General features: G+C 37.4%; 2 protein-coding genes across 2 annotated transcripts in view; one reads left to right on the top strand and one right to left on the bottom strand.

The window, feature by feature from the left end:
• Positions 1–1430: 1430 nt before the first annotated feature.
• zbtb8os (zinc finger and BTB domain containing 8 opposite strand) lies at positions 1431–12283 on the top strand. Its single transcript, XM_077196872.1, has 7 exons — positions 1431–1610; positions 4082–4106; positions 4407–4528; positions 8175–8257; positions 8346–8398; positions 10608–10644; positions 11903–12283. Exons 1-7 carry the CDS (start codon positions 1529–1531, stop codon positions 11987–11989), a joined length of 489 nt encoding a protein of 162 aa, XP_077052987.1. The 5' UTR covers positions 1431–1528; the 3' UTR covers positions 11990–12283.
• LOC143702932 (butyrophilin-like protein 10) overlaps positions 11865–17463 on the bottom strand; it is a 19462-nt gene continuing 13863 nt past the window's right edge. The window contains exon 4 of the mRNA XM_077196860.1: positions 11865–12986. Within this exon, the coding sequence (XP_077052975.1) occupies positions 12874–12986 (113 nt within the window). The 3' untranslated portion in view covers positions 11865–12873. The remainder of the gene's footprint in view (positions 12987–17463) is intronic.

Genomic DNA, 17463 nt, shown 5'->3' with positions numbered 1-17463 from the left:
ATTTCATTAAACCCAAGGAATAGATAAATATGAAGGTAATATCAGAGAATGTCTAATAAGGGGAGAACTTCCACTCTCAGTAAACTTCCGGCTTCTGAACTGGTTGCAGTTCCACTCTGGTTCCATATGAGGGCGCTCACAGGACGAGTACAGGACGAATGGAGGTCAATGGAGCTACTGTATACCCCTCAAAATCCACTTTTCTCAGGATATAATTTTTTGTCTAGTAATTTGAATGTTGTATTCGAAAGGAGATGCAAAGAAATTACACATTGCTGGGTGTTAGATTTTTTAGAGTCACTTATTTGCTTTAAAAAGTCTTTTAAATTGCCAATGATGTCATACACATCGTACGACCAGAGATACTGCTTTACGGCAAACCTTCCGTCACATTGGTGCTTTCGCACTCTGCACTTTCTTTTCTCTCGAGGCATCGACAACACAGCTAACACAGGTAAATACACGTGCTAGAAGAGTTTTTGTTTTGTTGTTTTAAAAGACCACGCCGAAAATACACACACACACATTCTGGTCCCGCTTCAGATGCCACGATGCCATCAAGCGGTATCTCTGGTCGTAATCAGTCCTTCACTGATCAATCAGCGTTCATTAGCAGAATGCTAGCGTGTTATGGGCAACAACTCAACCTGTAAGAAATCGAAAGGACATAAGTAGCTACTCGTTCATTCAACTTTCGACCTATAACTGCATGTTGAAGTTGCAAAACCTACATTTAAATCAGAGATTTCTCAGCGGCAATCGGGTGAAAGAGACAAATTTAGCTTTCTAGCTCCATAGACTCCCATTCATTTTGCACTCATGGGGCGATCACCCCAGCGGAACACTGGTGTAGCTACAACCAAAAGGACTGGGACGATAACCATTTGTCAAGGTTATCTCCCGTCATACATCAGTGATTTTGTATTACTCTGAACTCTCATTCAGTAGGCTACTAACAAGCAACTGGCAAAGACACATAAACTCTCGGCATATGCATCTGGCAAATCCTGTGCAATGCATTTCAACAGAAAACTATCCATCAAATCAATTTTCCTCAGGTTAACACCACTTCACATAACCAAGTACCAAGCCTACTGGAATATCAAAGTTGAGAATGAATCATTAGGACATTTAATATCGCATATTAACCCTCTGTCTACTCCTCCATTACCATCTACTGAAGTGGTTTCAGTGAGTGAATGAAACATTCTCCATTTATATCTGAATGAGGTGCTTCGCTGCTGGATCTACAGCTCTTTACTTGAGCTGTCATTGTGTCATTACCAACAGTGATCATTACCACAACTTTGCACTGTAACATGAAACAATACATTTAAAAATTGATGACATTTATAAAACTGTTGCAAATATGTATTAATGGTTTTGTTTTGTTTTTTTGCAATACTAACGGGACTTTTATTTTGATTCTTGTGAGATAAGATAGCATAGTTCACTATTTCTGTCTTCACACGTCTAGCATGCTTTCATGGAAATAACCCCTACAGAGGAATAAAATAACTCCAGGACAATGAATGACCGCGAGCTTGATCTCACTGAAGCGCAAAAAGCAACAAAGTCAAAATACCCTCCAATCACCAGGAAATATGAGTGTAAGTGAAATCATATTCACTGACTTTTCCGCATGCGTCATGTAGATCCAGTGACGAACACAAACAAAACGTGCTTAATTGTGATTTAAATGTCCTTAAAAGTATGTCATTCGTATGTGAGTCACATATACGTAAATTAATGGACGTTACTTGACGCACTATTAACAGGCGAATGTAATGTGATGTGTCGTTCATGAACGATTCGTTCATTTTGAACGAATCTTTAATATGACTCGGGACTACCGAGTTGTCTCAGAGAGTGATTCGTTCATTTTGTGTCGACCGCGCATGCGCATTGCGCAACATAGGGGTTCTGAATCTGTACTGGAAACAGAAATGATTAGTTCATCTCTCTCGAGTCTTCGGGTTCGGGACGGGTCCGAGTCTTTCGTTCTTCCTGTCAGTCCATAGAGACTATGCTGTCAGTACCGGAAAGAGAATTGATTAGTTCATCTTTCGAGTCTCGAGTTCGGGTTCGGCCGGGTCCGAGTCTTTCGTTCTTCCTGTCAGTCCAATAGAGGCTATGCTGCCAGTACTGGAAAGAGAAATGATTAGTTCATTTTTTCGAGTCTTCGGGTTTGAGTCCTTCGTTCTTTTGTCACGTGACTTGTCACCGTATTGAATAGCCTACTAATTTACAACCTTTTTACAAACAAGTATAGTTAAGGTATTAAATATAATAGTACTTAATTAATGTATAATATATAATAAAACATACCACAGATGCACAAAAACATTTAGAAAAGAGAAGGACAGGGACAATATAAGATGGAACTTTTATTTTACAGATAATGTTTTGCACATATTTTGTATTTTAATTCCTAAATATAAAACAATATACATTCAGACGCAGTCAATAATACGAATATAATGTTGTATTTGATGCGAGATACCAGCGGTCACGTGACAAAAGAACGAAGGATTTAAAACCCGAACTCGAGACTCGAAGAAAATGAACTAATCATTTCTCTGTCCGGTACTGACAGCATAGCCTTTATGGACTGACAGGAAGAACGAAAGACTCGAACCCGAGCTCGAGACTCGAGAGATGAACTAATCATTTCTCTTTCCGCTACTGACAGCATAGTCTCTATGGACTGACAGGAAGAACGAAAGACTCGGACCCGATCGAACTCGAGACTCGAAAGATGAACTAATCATTTCTATGTCCGGCCCTGCTGCATCACACACACGGCACGGTCGGCCCAGCAGACAGATCCGAGTCAGACACTGGCGAGTCGACAGCTAATGCCTCGAGACACGAGAGGAAAACTAACCTGATAAATATGAAGTTGCAAAGGAAAGAAGGTCTCGGATCAGGAGGTGAGGTGAACTAACAGAATCAGACTGCAATAGCCTGAACTTAAGACCCAACAACTAATCAATTAATAAAACATTTCGGTTTCTCATAATCTGGCTTTGGCTGCATTACCCTATAGTTTATTTTTATTCTTTTTACAAATGTAATCAACATTTTCGTAAGTACTAGATGTGTTGGGATATTTAACATGCCATTTTAATTATATTATGCTGAAATGAACGAAATGACTCGAAAAAAGATTCGTTCTTTTTGCTGAACGAGACTCAAAGATCCGAGTCATTAAAATGATCCGAACTTCCCACTACTAGCTGTTGCCAACTAATTTTCAGACGAAGTTGCCAAAGGCAGATCATTTGTTGCTAGTTGCTAAATGACGTTATGCGTATACATTATGACGTCATTACGTAATTGCAACGCAAAACTACACCATTATGCAATACATAGATATTATCTGAAATGCTAGGTTAGATTTTTTTGTCATATACATACATATATATATACATACACACACACACACACACACACAGCATTTGTAAATGTAAGTCCACCCAAAAAGGAAAATCATTTACTCACCCTCAAGTTGTCCAAACCTGTATGATTTTTCTTCTGCAATTGTTTCTGATTGCTCAATGTTTGCAAATTCTTGTTTCATCACGTAATTATATATACACTCTTAAAAATAAAGTCGTTATTTTTTGTTTGTTTTTGCGCACAAAAAGTTTCAGCAAGACAAAAAAGGCCGGCAAGTTTCAATCCCTGAGAAGCCTATGGTGGAATGATCCAGTTCTCAGATTTAATCAAAAATATCTTAATTCGTGTTCCGAAGATGAACGAAGGTCTTACGGGGTTGGAACAACATGAGGGAGAGTAAATACTGACAGAATTTCATTTTTGGGTGAACTATCCCTTTAAAATGTTTTTATACAAAAAAAAAATAAAATAAAAAATATGTATATATATATATATATATATATATTTTAAGATTTTGTTGGGACTGTGGGGAACCCAAAATTATTATTCTATATGCATGGCATCACTGTGAAAAAAAAGCCTTTTGGAAGCTTTATTTTTAAGAGTGTAGGTTTTAGGTTTGAGTGTGAATCAAAATCATGTCATCATCATCAAATCTATATTTGATCTTCCGTTTCAGATCTTGATCATACTGCAGATGTCCAGTAAGTATTTGCCTGTGTACTGTTACTTTATTGCAAATATAGCTGGATATCTCAAAGCTCCACTAATAAACATAGGAGGGTAAACAGGAACAGTGGTTTCACAGGAAAAGTATAATTTCCGCATAACATTAAATATGATGGGTTGTTCTACATTGCCTCAGTACCGGAAATTTGCAGCAAGAGCCAAGAATGTTTGGTTCTTAAAGGGAAAGATTAAGAAGAAACCCATACTTGAATGTTAAAATTTTTTTATAGTGACATTCCCAACTTTGACACATTTGCTTTATTGTTGTACTGTAGGATTCATTCGTGGGGAGATTCTCTGGAAGAGGCTTTTGAGCAGTGTGCAATGGGAATGTTTGGCTACATGACGGACACAGAAACTGTGGAACCCACTGACACTGTGGAAGTAGAATCAGAAGGTGCGAAACAATATTCAACCTTTTCTTTTCAGACCATCTGGCATTACAGGATTCTGCTGTATTAAACCCTAAAGAAATAACACCAAAAATGGAGAACTAAACCTGTAGGCTTTTATCTCAAATCTCTTTTGAGCTTCTGCAAATTAAATTTATGCTAAATTCCATTGGTTTTTGTGTCATGTGACCGATTGTGACATGGGGAGTTTGAAAAGTACAAAGGAGATTTGAGAGTTACAACAATGGGAATTGTATAAATGAAGAAAGGCTCTGTTCATGGTGCTTTTCACCACCAGGCAAAAGTTTGGAATACTTAAGATTTTTGAATGTTTCTGAAAGAAGTCTCTTATGCTCACCAAGGCTGCATTTTTAAAACTAGTCCTGTGATGCAAACCTGAATTTTTAGCATCATCGCTCCAGTCTTTGTGTCACATGATCCTTCAGGACATTTAAATTTTTGCATTTTGCATTTGCTTTTATCCAGAGTGACTTACAATATTCAAAATACACATTTGATCGGTTCTTACATTCCCTAGGAATCAAACCCATTTTACAGGAAGGCATCAGAAATCACTCTAATATGCAGATTTACTGCTCAATTATGATCAATTCTCATTTATAAACAATGAAGCTTATTATTATCAGTGTTGTTAAACAAGCTTTGCTGCTTCATATTTTTGTGGAAATCGTGATGCTTTTTTTCAGGATTCTTTGATTAGGCTAACCCAAATGTCAAAAGAACAGCATTTATTTGAAACAGAACTCTTTTGTAACATTATAAATTACTTCACTGTCACTTTAATCAATTTAATGTGCCTTTGCTGAAGAAAAGTATTCATTTCTTTTCTTAAAAAAAACAACTTTCCTACTGCAAACTTTTGAATGAAAGTGTATCACTCTTGTAAGGGGTATACAGTCAAAGACCCAGAACCAGATATGAAGAATAAAGACCCAGAGTAAGTATTATAATAAATTAAAGAAGAGATGTACTGAAATAGTTTGCAGATTCATCAGCAGAAGACCGCTTCAAGAAGACTCACACAGGAGTTCGTTGGCCGCCCCGCTTACAGTTACAAGATCACAGCCGTTATACCATTCACCAAGGTCTAAGCTACGTCCTTGCTTCAGGTTGCAGTTTCTGGTTGGCTAAGAACACTTATAGTCTAAGCAAATTTCCACACATGGATAGATAGGAGACTATGGGTGCTTCTCAATATCCTTCCTCGTCTCCTCGCTCCTCTGTCCTCCATCCTATGACCCGGAAACCAATCAAGCACAGCCATCTTGAATGACATCTCAATTCTCTAATTGCACCGCGAGGATGGAGGAGTGAGGAGGCTTCCAGAGGAGTCATGAGCGAGGATACACAGGGGTATCCCATGCGGAAGTGTTTTATTGACTAAACGTGACGCACGTATACATTCTCCTCCCCCTTCACATCGGTCACAATCTTTTTAATTTATACTTTACTCTTGCAGTTTATATAAACCACACATCTTGCTTTATTATTATTCATTATGAATTTCTTAAATAAACAAACTTCAACAACATAAGGGCAGATCCTTTGAGCGCTGCTGATGGCGCTGTGAAGTGACACTCGAGTGATCAAGTATTCCAATGTATAAACGAGGATGTACAAATAAGAAATGAGAAGCACCCTCTGTCGCCATTAGTCAAGATAGTTGTCACACGATTCCTAGATTTAGGTCTGCGGTGACCTCGGAGGTCGGAGAAAGGCGTCTTCGGGTTTGTTGTTGCAAGCCGAAGTGTCTCATAGCTCCTATACAAGACCTGTACAGAACATCCAACGCACACACAAAAGCACTAGGAAATCGCAGTTTCTCCAAGGTTGAAGAGGGCTTGAGCTAACTATCATCAGGACAAACTACCAAAACATAGTGATAATACATTCCCTCCTCAGGAAGAAGTACAGATACTATTCACTTTAGTTTCTAGAGAAATACACATGAAAGAGGTACAATTCTGTAAATCAGGTGAAGTCACGTATACCCCTGTAACCTTAACTTGTCAGCTAGAAACAGATATATAGACAACACATGTTGAGGGTCACATCAGAATGTACCTAAAAGCTGGTTAACACTCACAGCAAACATATGATTAAATGATTTATGTAGAAATGCTTATCCTTGATCATGAATCACTCATTACATATACATTGAAGCTGCAGTGGATTCCAATCAATCCCCTTCACTCTTTATATAAAGCATATACAAATGTTAAGCAGCAACTGTATTCAACATTGATCACAATCAGATATGTTTCTTGAGCATCAAATCATCATATTAGAATGATTTTTGAAGGATCATGTGACAGAAGACTGGAATAAAATGTAAAACAGTTGTTTAAAATTGTAAAAATATTTCACAATACTGCCGTTTTTACTGTATTTGTAATCAAATCAATGTAGCCTTGGTAAGTATACGAGACTTATTTTAAAAACATTACAAAATTGTAATTATTCCAGACTTTTGGCCAGTTGGAGTGAATAAAGGTAGGAATAAGTGCATGAATGAATTAATGATGTTAAAAGGGTCTGGATTGAGTGATAATGCTTCTGTGCATGTGGGAAGTGCAAAAAGGATGAACCTCCGGACAGATATAAAATGTGGAAGATTAATTTGGCTGAGGACATGAAAAAACAAAGCTTGTGTGTGTGTGTGTGTGTGTGTGCGCGCGTGCGTGTGTGCGTGCGTGTGCGTGTGTGTGTGTCTCCATGAGGAAATCAGCATATAAATCATCCAGTATGAAAAGCAGCTGTTTTTTCTGTGTCTGTTTTTTCCTCTTCGTTTCTATGTTATTTTACAAACACATGTTAAGTATCACAGAAAAATGATGTGTATTGCAGTGCAGACATCAACACATGTTCCCTAACACAACCTTTATTGGTTCAGTTTAACCAAGTTTGAGACTGACCAACCATCAGAATGCATATTACACCTGTGGTAGGAGATGACGCGAAGACTGAATATAGGACTATACTACTATTGTCCAGCATCAGGTCATCTTTTAAACCTTCCAGAATAGACTCTGGATCTCAACTCGTCCTTGACAGCTGCTGGATTTTATTAGTTTTGACTGTGCAAAGTTCTACAATAAATGACACATTTCTGGCTGTCATGGTGTGCGCATGAACGTGAGCTCATCAGATCAGCTTAGATGTCAGAGCCTTTGAATATATTCTTTTTAGGGGGGCTTGGAGTCAAAAAGGTTCAAAACAATTCCTTTAAGCAAAAGCAATTGAATAATTGTCATTTTATTTTTCATTGTACATCAGCCAAAATTGATGTCCAGCCTTGGAAAATTTCTATTTTCAGCCTTTATTCAAATATTACTTAAAAATTGTTAAAGATTTTGTAAACTTATTGCGTAGTTGTGCTCGGAGTCAGTTGTATTATTTGTGATCAAGCAAGGAAACATGGCAAATTGTGCAGACATCATTTTTGGCCAGGCTGTGTACAAAGAAATTATGAACCCATGCAAAAACAAGAGAGAGCCAACAAAATATTAATAACTGATTATGTTGTAGTCAGTGTTTTTCTGTTTTCTTATTTCTCTCTCTCCCTCTCATAGTAAAATAAAACGTGTCGCTGTCGTGAACTAAGTGATTACTTGATCTGTTTTGTTTCAGGAGACGATATGGAGTCACTCCTTTTCCATTTTTTGGATGACTGGCTCTTTAAATTTAGTGCTGATATGTTCTTCGTCCCAAGGGTAACGCATGCACACACTGATGTTTGATTTTCCATTGCCTCAAACCTCTCCATGTTCCAACATTGTCCCTCGTCTTCCTGTTTTTCAGGAAGTCAAAGTGCTGCACATAGACCGAATGCAGTACAGAATCCGCTCTATTGGGTAAGATCAGATTCAAGGAATACTGAGAGTATCCTTCCCAAAAGTCACGGTCCACAGAGTTATGTTTGCCAAACATTCATTAGATAAACTTGCCTTTCTTTTATGTCTTGAAACGAATGACCTCATTTCATTTGGCTCCAGTCTACATAGCCAGACGGGAAGCTGTTGAAAGATTCAGATTATGAAATCCCTACATTCTTTTTTGGTTAATCTGGATTCACAGTGAAAGTGAAATTTTCACTGGAAATCCTTCATTGTGACGTGAATGGAATTATTACATAAAAAGGTGGGTTTCTAAGGAAATGAGTAAACACCTGACTCAAATTTCCCGGAAAAAAAAGAAAAAAATACACCTGCTATAAAACAATGAAATATTTGATATTTATATTCGGTTTACAAAATAAATTATTTTGCAAGAGTACACTGATACTGTGTATTACAAATTAATAAGATGATTTTTGCCTCTAGATTGGTGTCATAGCAGCTTCCTAATCATTTGGTGTAGTCAAGTTAAATGTATTTATATAGCGCTTTTCACAATACACATTGTTTCAAGGCAGCTTTACAGCAAATCATAATGTTATCGTTTATAATATCTTAATATCTTTCCTTTTAGTCTCATTAAGCAGATCGGATCAAGCAGTTGAGATTTGATACAGTAGTGGCCAAAAGTGACGTCTTGCCTAAGAAAATTCACATTTTCATCTATTCGAATATTATTAAAAATTTGTAAAAGATTTTGTGAGCATATAGCTAGTTGTGCTTGAAGTCAGTTGTTTTATTTGGGATAATTTTGTCAGATGAATACCTTAAAGGGTCATGAAAACCTAAACCAAATTTTCTGAGATTTTAACAGAGGTGTTGAACACCATTGAAGACAATGTTAGCATCTGTTAGTTTTAGTAGTAGGGTGAAAATGGTTAAATTTTAGGTTTTTTTTCGTGTGCCGCAAACATTTTACCCGAGAGAGCTTCGAGTACTGGAGAATGGTGGACTTTGGCCTTGTCGATGACCAATGCAAGTTACTCTTGCGAGTAATGCGGTACCAAGTTCTGAGGACTTTTCTATCCCTTCAGAGGTAGGCTATGTGTGTGACTAAAATGTAACCCTGGTCATTTTACTTGCCTTTTGTTAAATAAGCGGTCGTTATGAACATTTTAGATATTTCGATAATATATCAATTGTATGCTTAATGCGGGAGACTTGTGAATGTGTAGTGTTGACGTGCGGGCCGGGCGACACCGTGTTATGCCTGTGTGTGTGTGTGTGTGTGTGTGTGTGTACGTGCTTGTGTGCAGGCAGCGAGCCTGTGAAATGATTCGTGGTCAGAGACTGAAGCGGTAGGATGTGTGTTTGGACGAACGACTGAAAAATTATTGTTCATTATTGATCGTACATTGTACAGAGGTCAAAATTATTGTACAAATACGATAATTATCGTACATCTGGCAACACTGCTGGCTGATGACAGTTCCCCCTCTCCCCTGCCGTGCCACACCCACTTCCTCCCTTCTTCTCACAACCATCCACACCCATTTAAGTTGCATTTTTCAAAAAGATTGTGAGCTAGACTTAACTGAAAGAGGGGGGTTTCATGACCCTTTAACCAAGTGTTTTGTTCTTCACTTTTATTTGATATATTTAAGAAATATATGAAATATTTTCCTCATATTCTGATGGTTTAAGTGAACTTGTAGGGTCAACTCTAGACGTCACTTTTAGCCACTACTGTATATTGCTTTCCGTGAGTATACTGTATTTTATGTTGGTAAAGTTGGACGCACTTATATATCCAACTTTATATAAAGAAAAATTGTTTTGTACCCTATTGGATAAAATCCTATGCAATCAATTGTTGTTATGCTTTACAAATTCCAGAGAATGCAGCAAAAATATAGGCTGTGCCTGAGAAATGGCTAAAATGAAATGACTGTCTTCACATGCAAGTTTAACTTCAGTTCTGTGTTGTCAATGTGTGGGCAGTCACAGCCCTTTCCTTGTGATTCTGGCCAAACGTATCGCCGCATAATTTTCACTGCTTGAATTCCTTGTGCCCTGAATAAGGCCCCACATTACAGACGGTGTCCCAGAATACTTTCACTGCTAGTATTTGGATTTGGGGATTTCAGAGTCTGCTTTCTGAGAACTACAGGTGTGAATGATGTTTACCTAAAATAACTTTTATTCTTTCTTCCTTTTTAATTTGTAGATGGGGTGAAGAATTCAGCATAAATAAGCACCCACAGGTATGTTCCCCGTCTGTCTGTGGCCACGGATGTGGTCTATAAAAATAAAAACACATCTGTGGTGCACATTGTTTTATCTAAACCACGTCTTTTTAAACAGTAGCTCATGTTGTTGTTATGCTTTTTATGCCAATGAACCCCTATAAAGAAAACACATCAATTTGTTGATTTTTTTGATAATCCATTTTGGAAATCCTCCGGGATTATGACACAACGCTTGTATATTCCGACAGCAATAACAAATGGAAGCTGGAACAATACATTTAAACTTCATTTCAAGCCGATACAGAGTCATGGGAATTCCATAATTACCGCGGCTTCTGCAAGTTACAAAACACAAGTATTCGTCAGAAGTTCAAGATGGGCAAAGAAACATTAAAATGACCACAAAATCACTTAATTGATTGTAGAAAATGCATGCGTAACACCTAACCAGACTCTTCTAGCTGACCTCAACCACTATGCATGATTGGACATTTCTTTGGTTGTTTGCATCTCTACAGCACAGTCTAATCATATAAAAAATAATGGGAGAAATCGTAATTCTCAATATGGAATCCATACAGTGGTCTGTTTGTACATTAGCTGGACCAGTCTGAAAAATACCTTCTTTTTTGTTGTTAGATGATTTAAGCTAAATTTGTGATGCAGTTATTATCAGATTTATTTCCTGATTTGAAATATACTATTGAAATGTAACTTTGTCACACAGATATTAGATTGGAGCTATACAAACATGTTGATATAGGCAGATTAAATACTGTTATATAATGTGTATTACATTATGATCGTACTTACCAAACTTCTTGTAATCTTTTAAAATCTGGTACTATGTGTCTTGACATTTTTACAGAGCTATTTATACCCTAGTCTGATTTATCTCTCAAATATTATATAAATTGTGGAACATTCATCTGTTTCAGTCCACTTGTTTCTAAAGATAATAAAGCTCATACAAGTCTTTGTAACTACAGAATGTTGTTCCAGGTGTTCTATATTATTTAACTTGTGAAAGTGTTTGTGAAGATGTACTACATTTATTCATTCGAGCACATACTTAAATATTGACTAAACCGAGCAAGTCTTAAGAAACACCGGTGAATGTCCAAGCAAAGCATTGGTTGAGCTGAACACTGTTGTGTCTGGGCTGGGTTACTCAAGCAAACATTCAAATTCCCTGTGGTGCATAAATTACACTCTCATTTAAACACACATCAGAGTCCAAAGATGTTAATGCTTTTATTTTCTTGTTTCGCAGGGCACAGAAGTGAAAGCAATCACCTACTCTGCTATGCAGGTACATGATACAGAAAAGCCAGATATCTTCGTCATCATCGATATTTAAATTTACAACTGATTCAAAACCTCTTTTTAACTGACATGATTTGAAGAGATTGTAGTTGGAATGGACATGTCAGAGGTGTCGTTTCTGTAAACTGTGGCGTGTTATGTGGATTACATGGCTGAAATACTATTTATTTTTGAGTGATTTTCATGATTAATAATGATATTAAAAAAACACAAACATGACCCAAAATAAATACTGTCATTTAAAAAGACTTTAACATCAAGGCTATGCCTAATAAAGGTTATTTTTGTACTAAAGTTTAAAAAAATAAAATACATCTCATCAATCTCATTATATTCTGTTCATTTTAATGTTAGGGTGAAAGTAAACCTCTTCAGTGTGTGTGAAACACTTTGACATCAGCAGCTACAATGACTTTCAGTGATTTGCCATCTATATACAGAAACAAACATTCGTAAAGTCAATGTTTTTTTAAATATATCAGTCTTAAAGCTGAAGTGTGTCATTTCTGAGGCTCTATAGTCCCGCCTCAAACTCATGCAATGGGTCGAGCTAGTGTTCAGGCATTGCTAGATTTTAGGGACACCTTTTTCCTTTAACCGCCATTTTAAGTAGCTGCGAATTCTGCAAAATATAATTTTTGAAAAATTTCTTAGACTACTCTTGATTCTTTTTATAAAGGCTAAAAAGCCTGAAATGTACCCTTTTTTCAGGTTGTACTTCCGTCACTAGTGAAGGATTTGGGAGTGCAAGCTAAACGAATGGATTTCAATTGCAACAAAAATCACACACTTCAACTTTAATAGTTTCTTGTGCTTCTCTAGCAAATCAGGTTTATATAAACTCTAGTTGAGAAGCATAACTTCTTTAAATACAAGAATAAAAGCCCACATTGGTAATAGCAGTCCAGTAACATGAAGTCATCTCTGCTTGTCACGGCAGTATAACCATAACAGAAGGCCTGTTGAACAAAGGAGGAAAGTACACAATATAGACAGACCCACAACACATGCTCTGGAGTTCATGTTGTCATCTGAAATAAAAGACAGACAAGAGGAACACGTCACTGACAAATGACTCCACAGTATTCATTTCCAAACTCCTTACAGTCAACATAAAAATGAGCAATTTTACTTTTATAATGACGTTTCAAACCGAACCTCTTCCACTCTCCTTGGGCGGGAAATAGAGCTACGTCATTATATTTACACTTAATATGGTATCATTTGAAATCTTATGATCTCATCTTTACAGAGAATATAATGACATTTGTGTATTCGGAACACAAAGAAGTAATTTAAATTAAAAAACAAATTTAAATAAAATCATCAGAAAAAAGCTCCTTCCCCTAATAGCGATAAAGAAATAAAAATGTATCTGAATTTATGTATTTCACAAAACAGATAAGTCATAAATCAAAAGAAAGCTCTCATTCTCAGGAATGTGACTGTGTAGCTTGCTTTGTTTTAACGTTATAGTTCAAATTATCTTTAAAAGAATCGCACAGTAAAATATGATTAGCCTACTGTGAAAAAACAAAAGACAAACGTCTCATTTCTACTTCGCTTACAGGTTTTCCAAGCTAAAAATCAGCCACAACTCTATATCATCTTTTACCTTAACGAATGAGCCCATTTTTACTTTTCGCGGATGTCCAGAACACAAAACGCGCTCGAAAGAACCACGCGATCTCCACATCATCATCATCAAAACGTGCAATATTTTTCAGGATTCTTGGATGAATAGAAAGTTCAAAAGAGCAGGGTGATTCTCCAACTATGGTACTTTTTGGACCTGGACATTTTCAGAAAATGAAACATTTTAATTAAAATATAACTGGCATAATTTGTTTCCCCAGTAGGAATAAAAAAATATTTATTTTACATTTTTTCCAGACATCGCAAAATAAATGTTCATTTCCACAACAAAAACATGTGTTTTCAACCAAAAATGTTGAAATATTTGTAGTTTCTGCAAAATATTGGGTTAGACATCACACTTGCATCTTTCCAAATTGTAAATTGATTTATTTCTCTGAAATGCAACTGTTAAGATTTTAGAAAGTTAACACCAAAAAAAGTAAAACGCTGAACACTAAGCCACTGAAACCTTTCATTCATATTTCTGACATTTTCAAATCTGATATTTTTCAACTCATATAGCTTATACTTTACGCTTAACTGCTAAATAATCAACACCACCACCATCATTACCTTAACTTTATTTTTTTTAAATGTTTTACCAAAAAAATATTTGCAGATCCAGAGCGAGCGAGTTCTGTTCTCAGAGGAATCCGTTTGTTTCCCCCAAAAAGGGGCGTTACCCTTCGATGACGTAGAAGTAGCGTTGGTCTATGCAATGTAATGTAATGTAATTTAATGTAATATCTTTATTGTCCACCAAGGTGGAAAATTGTCTTTGGCTCACCAGCCATTAAAATAAATATAAAGACCATAATAAAAGACAAAGACATAAAACAGACAGATCACAATTCATAAAAAATAAATAAAAAAACATTTCATACTATAGTCATTTGGATTATCATGAAGAAGAATTTTGAAGAAAGCTCCTGAAACTTTAACAGCTGCCTTGTTCATGAGTGTGTACCTCAGGACTTCAAGGATGCACTGATTGTCACAATCTACAAGAGAAAGGGAGAACGAGCAGACTGTGGAAATTACAGAGGCATTTCCTTGTTAGCCATAACAGGCAAAGTTCTGGCTAAAATTATACTCAGTCGGCTCAAAAACATCGCAGAGCAAGTCCTACCAGAGAGTCAATGTTCAAAAGCTTGTCAACATCATCAAGCAGTTTCACATAGGGATGAAAGGACAAGTTTTCATTGGTGGGGAACCCAGTGAAGCCTTTGAAGTTAACCATGGTGTGAAACAGGGATGCGTGCTTGCACCGACCCTTTTCTCGCTATATCTCACAGCTGTGCTAGATTCAATGGGCCTTGATCTGCACAAGGGGATCTTTATTCGCACTAGGACAGACGGCAAGCTTTTCAACTTAGCCCGACTTAGAGCAACCACCAAGACCAGAGAACTATGCATCCGGGAGCTGCTCTATGCAGATGACTCTGCTCTCGTGGCTAACAACACTGAGGACATGCAACATATAGTAGACCGGTTTTCGTGGGCAGCAGATTTGTTCGGACTGAACATTAACATCTCTAAGACCGAACTTTTGTATCAACCACCCCCAATGTGTTCCAACAATATGAGAGAGCCACAGCCAGTGATGGTACATGGAGAGCCCCTGAAATCTGTCAAGGCCTTCACATACCTTGGCAGTACAGTGACCCACACAAACTCCTCAGATCTGGAAGTTGAGAGGAGAATTCAGTCTGTTACCAAGGCTTTTGGCTCTCTCGAGAAGCGCCTTTGGAGCTGTCACGACATCTCGTACAGCACAAAAGTGAAAGTCTACAATGCTGCTGTACTTCCTTGCTTGGTCTATGCCACCGAGTGTTTAACGCTCTACAGCAGACCGATCAAAACACTCACACGAGTTCAGCTACGTCATCTACGTGCCATTTTACACATCAGATGGCAGGATCGAATCGCAGATGTAGAGGTAATCCAACGAGCTGGCTCTGTCAGTGTTGAAGCCCTTATTACATCACAACTGCGATGGGCTGGACATGTGCGCCGGATGAGTGACAGCCGACTGCCCAAAGCAGTTTTTTACGCAGAGTTAAAAGAGGGCAAGAGAACCTGTGGTGGTCAAAAACTGCGTTTCAAAGATGACCTAAAAAGACATATGAGGAACACCGGGATCTCCCCGGAAAGCTGGGAGGAACAGGCCCTGCATCGTGAGAAATGGCAGCGTGGATTGAAAACAGTTGTCGCAGCTGTTGAGAAAAGGCGTCAGAAAGACTACGAGAAAGCCCATGAGAGGCGGCACTATTCCATTGCAGCAAAAGACTTTGTCTGTAGCAAATGCCATCGCTGCTGTAGAATGAGAGCAGGCCTTATAGCCCACATGAGAGCCTGCCTACAATAGCCTCTAATCCAGACAGTCATCGTCGATATACGACGGACTGCCGATGATGATGATGATTTGGATTATCATTTACTTGCCGAGGTATTTATATAAAACAACAGAATTGAACAATGATTTTTTTATAGGTTCCCCTACACAGTAAGTAAGTGTGAAAAAAAGTGGAAATGTTTTTTCGTTTTTTTAATATCTGTCAAGGACAGAAAAAGTACCATAGTTGGAGAATCACCCATGCAGCAACATTTAAAAAAAAAAATGTCACAATGTAAAAGCCTTTACAGGTACTTTATCCTTTTTAATGCATTCTTGCAAAAAAAATTAATAATAATTATATCCCAAACTTTATATCCCTGCCAATTTCTAATATTTCAGAAAATTTCGCATAATAAAACACTTTCGATGGAAGAAGTGAAATTAGTACGTCAAAACATGGCAAATCCTCAAACTTTGTGCAACTCTTCGCTCGCACTGACATAATGTCTATGGGAGGATTGAATAATCTGCTATCCGGGTGATTATTCCATGATCTTCTATCAGCAAAAAAATTGAAGTCTGACACTGCAAAAGTCTGTACAACAATCAGCTGCACTGCCTGATTCCCATTTTCTCAAAACTGACAAACAGCCTTTTGTGTCTCAATCACTTGCAATGTCGCCTTAGACACTGTGGCTTTTATTCTAACAATGAATGCTGGTTTGGGAACTAGGTTATTTAAAAAAAAAACACCCAATACAACAAATGTTTTTATCTAGGGTGATACTTATTCAACAATGTCCCAGGGGAAAAAGAATGTACAATGGAGATAAACCTATTCAATCAGACAATGAAGGACCGATTCTCAATCTAATCTTTCTCAAACGAAATTGGATATAAACACTTAGAAAAAAAGGTACAACGCTGTCACTGGGCCAGCTGTCACTTACATCCTAAATGGTACATAAAAGTACCTTAAAGGTACATACATGTTTACTTTTATGTTCTTTTCATGTATTCTTAAATGTCAGTATTTGCTATTTGAATGCAGTAACAGTGCTTGCTTATTCAGCCCGGATTCCAGAAATAAAATAGGGACTTGTTTTGTGTTTAAGAAAGGTCTTCAACGTGTTAAAACATATAGGGATCTATAGTTTAAGAGACAATTTCTCATACAAGACAAAGCTTTCCATTGTTACAAACACAGTTATACTATTGAATGGTCGTGCAACACTCTTTCATTTTCCCCTGAAACGAGAGAAATCCTCTATTTACCTTTTTCACTTCCTCCTACAATGACGCAAAAATCGTCATTTTATGTCATTGTAGGAGGAAGTGTAAGACAGGGGGATTTCTGTAAAGACTACAAGCACTAGATCTCACCCTTTCAAACCGGCCCATAGGGGGCTGGACCTAATGCACTAACAGACCAATCAGTGCCAGTGCTTTTGATTTCACCGGCAGAAACTTTTTGAAAATATGGACGAAGGTAGGCCTACTGAAAACGCAGACGGATGCATTATGGAGGATTG

The sequence above is a fragment of the Siphateles boraxobius genome, unplaced genomic scaffold (genome assembly GCF_051911475.1).
Source record: "Siphateles boraxobius isolate OS27281-9 unplaced genomic scaffold, OSU_SipBor_1 37, whole genome shotgun sequence".
Taxonomy (NCBI): domain Eukaryota; kingdom Metazoa; phylum Chordata; class Actinopteri; order Cypriniformes; family Leuciscidae; genus Siphateles; species Siphateles boraxobius.
The sequence above is the reverse complement of the archived record's forward strand: the minus strand, read 5'-3'. Positions and strand labels throughout refer to the sequence as shown.

Excerpts from the sequence above, each read along its gene's own strand:
- zbtb8os (XM_077196872.1), top strand. The coding sequence starts at position 1,529 with ATGAATGACCGCGAGCTTGATCTCACTGAAGCGCAAAAAGCAACAAAG. Across the intron at positions 4,529-8,174 it reads TGTGGAAGTAGAATCAGAAG|GAGACGATATGGAGTCACTC; the intron begins GTGCGAAACAAT and ends GTTTTGTTTCAG. Across the intron at positions 8,399-10,607 it reads TACAGAATCCGCTCTATTGG|ATGGGGTGAAGAATTCAGCA; the intron begins GTAAGATCAGAT and ends TTTAATTTGTAG.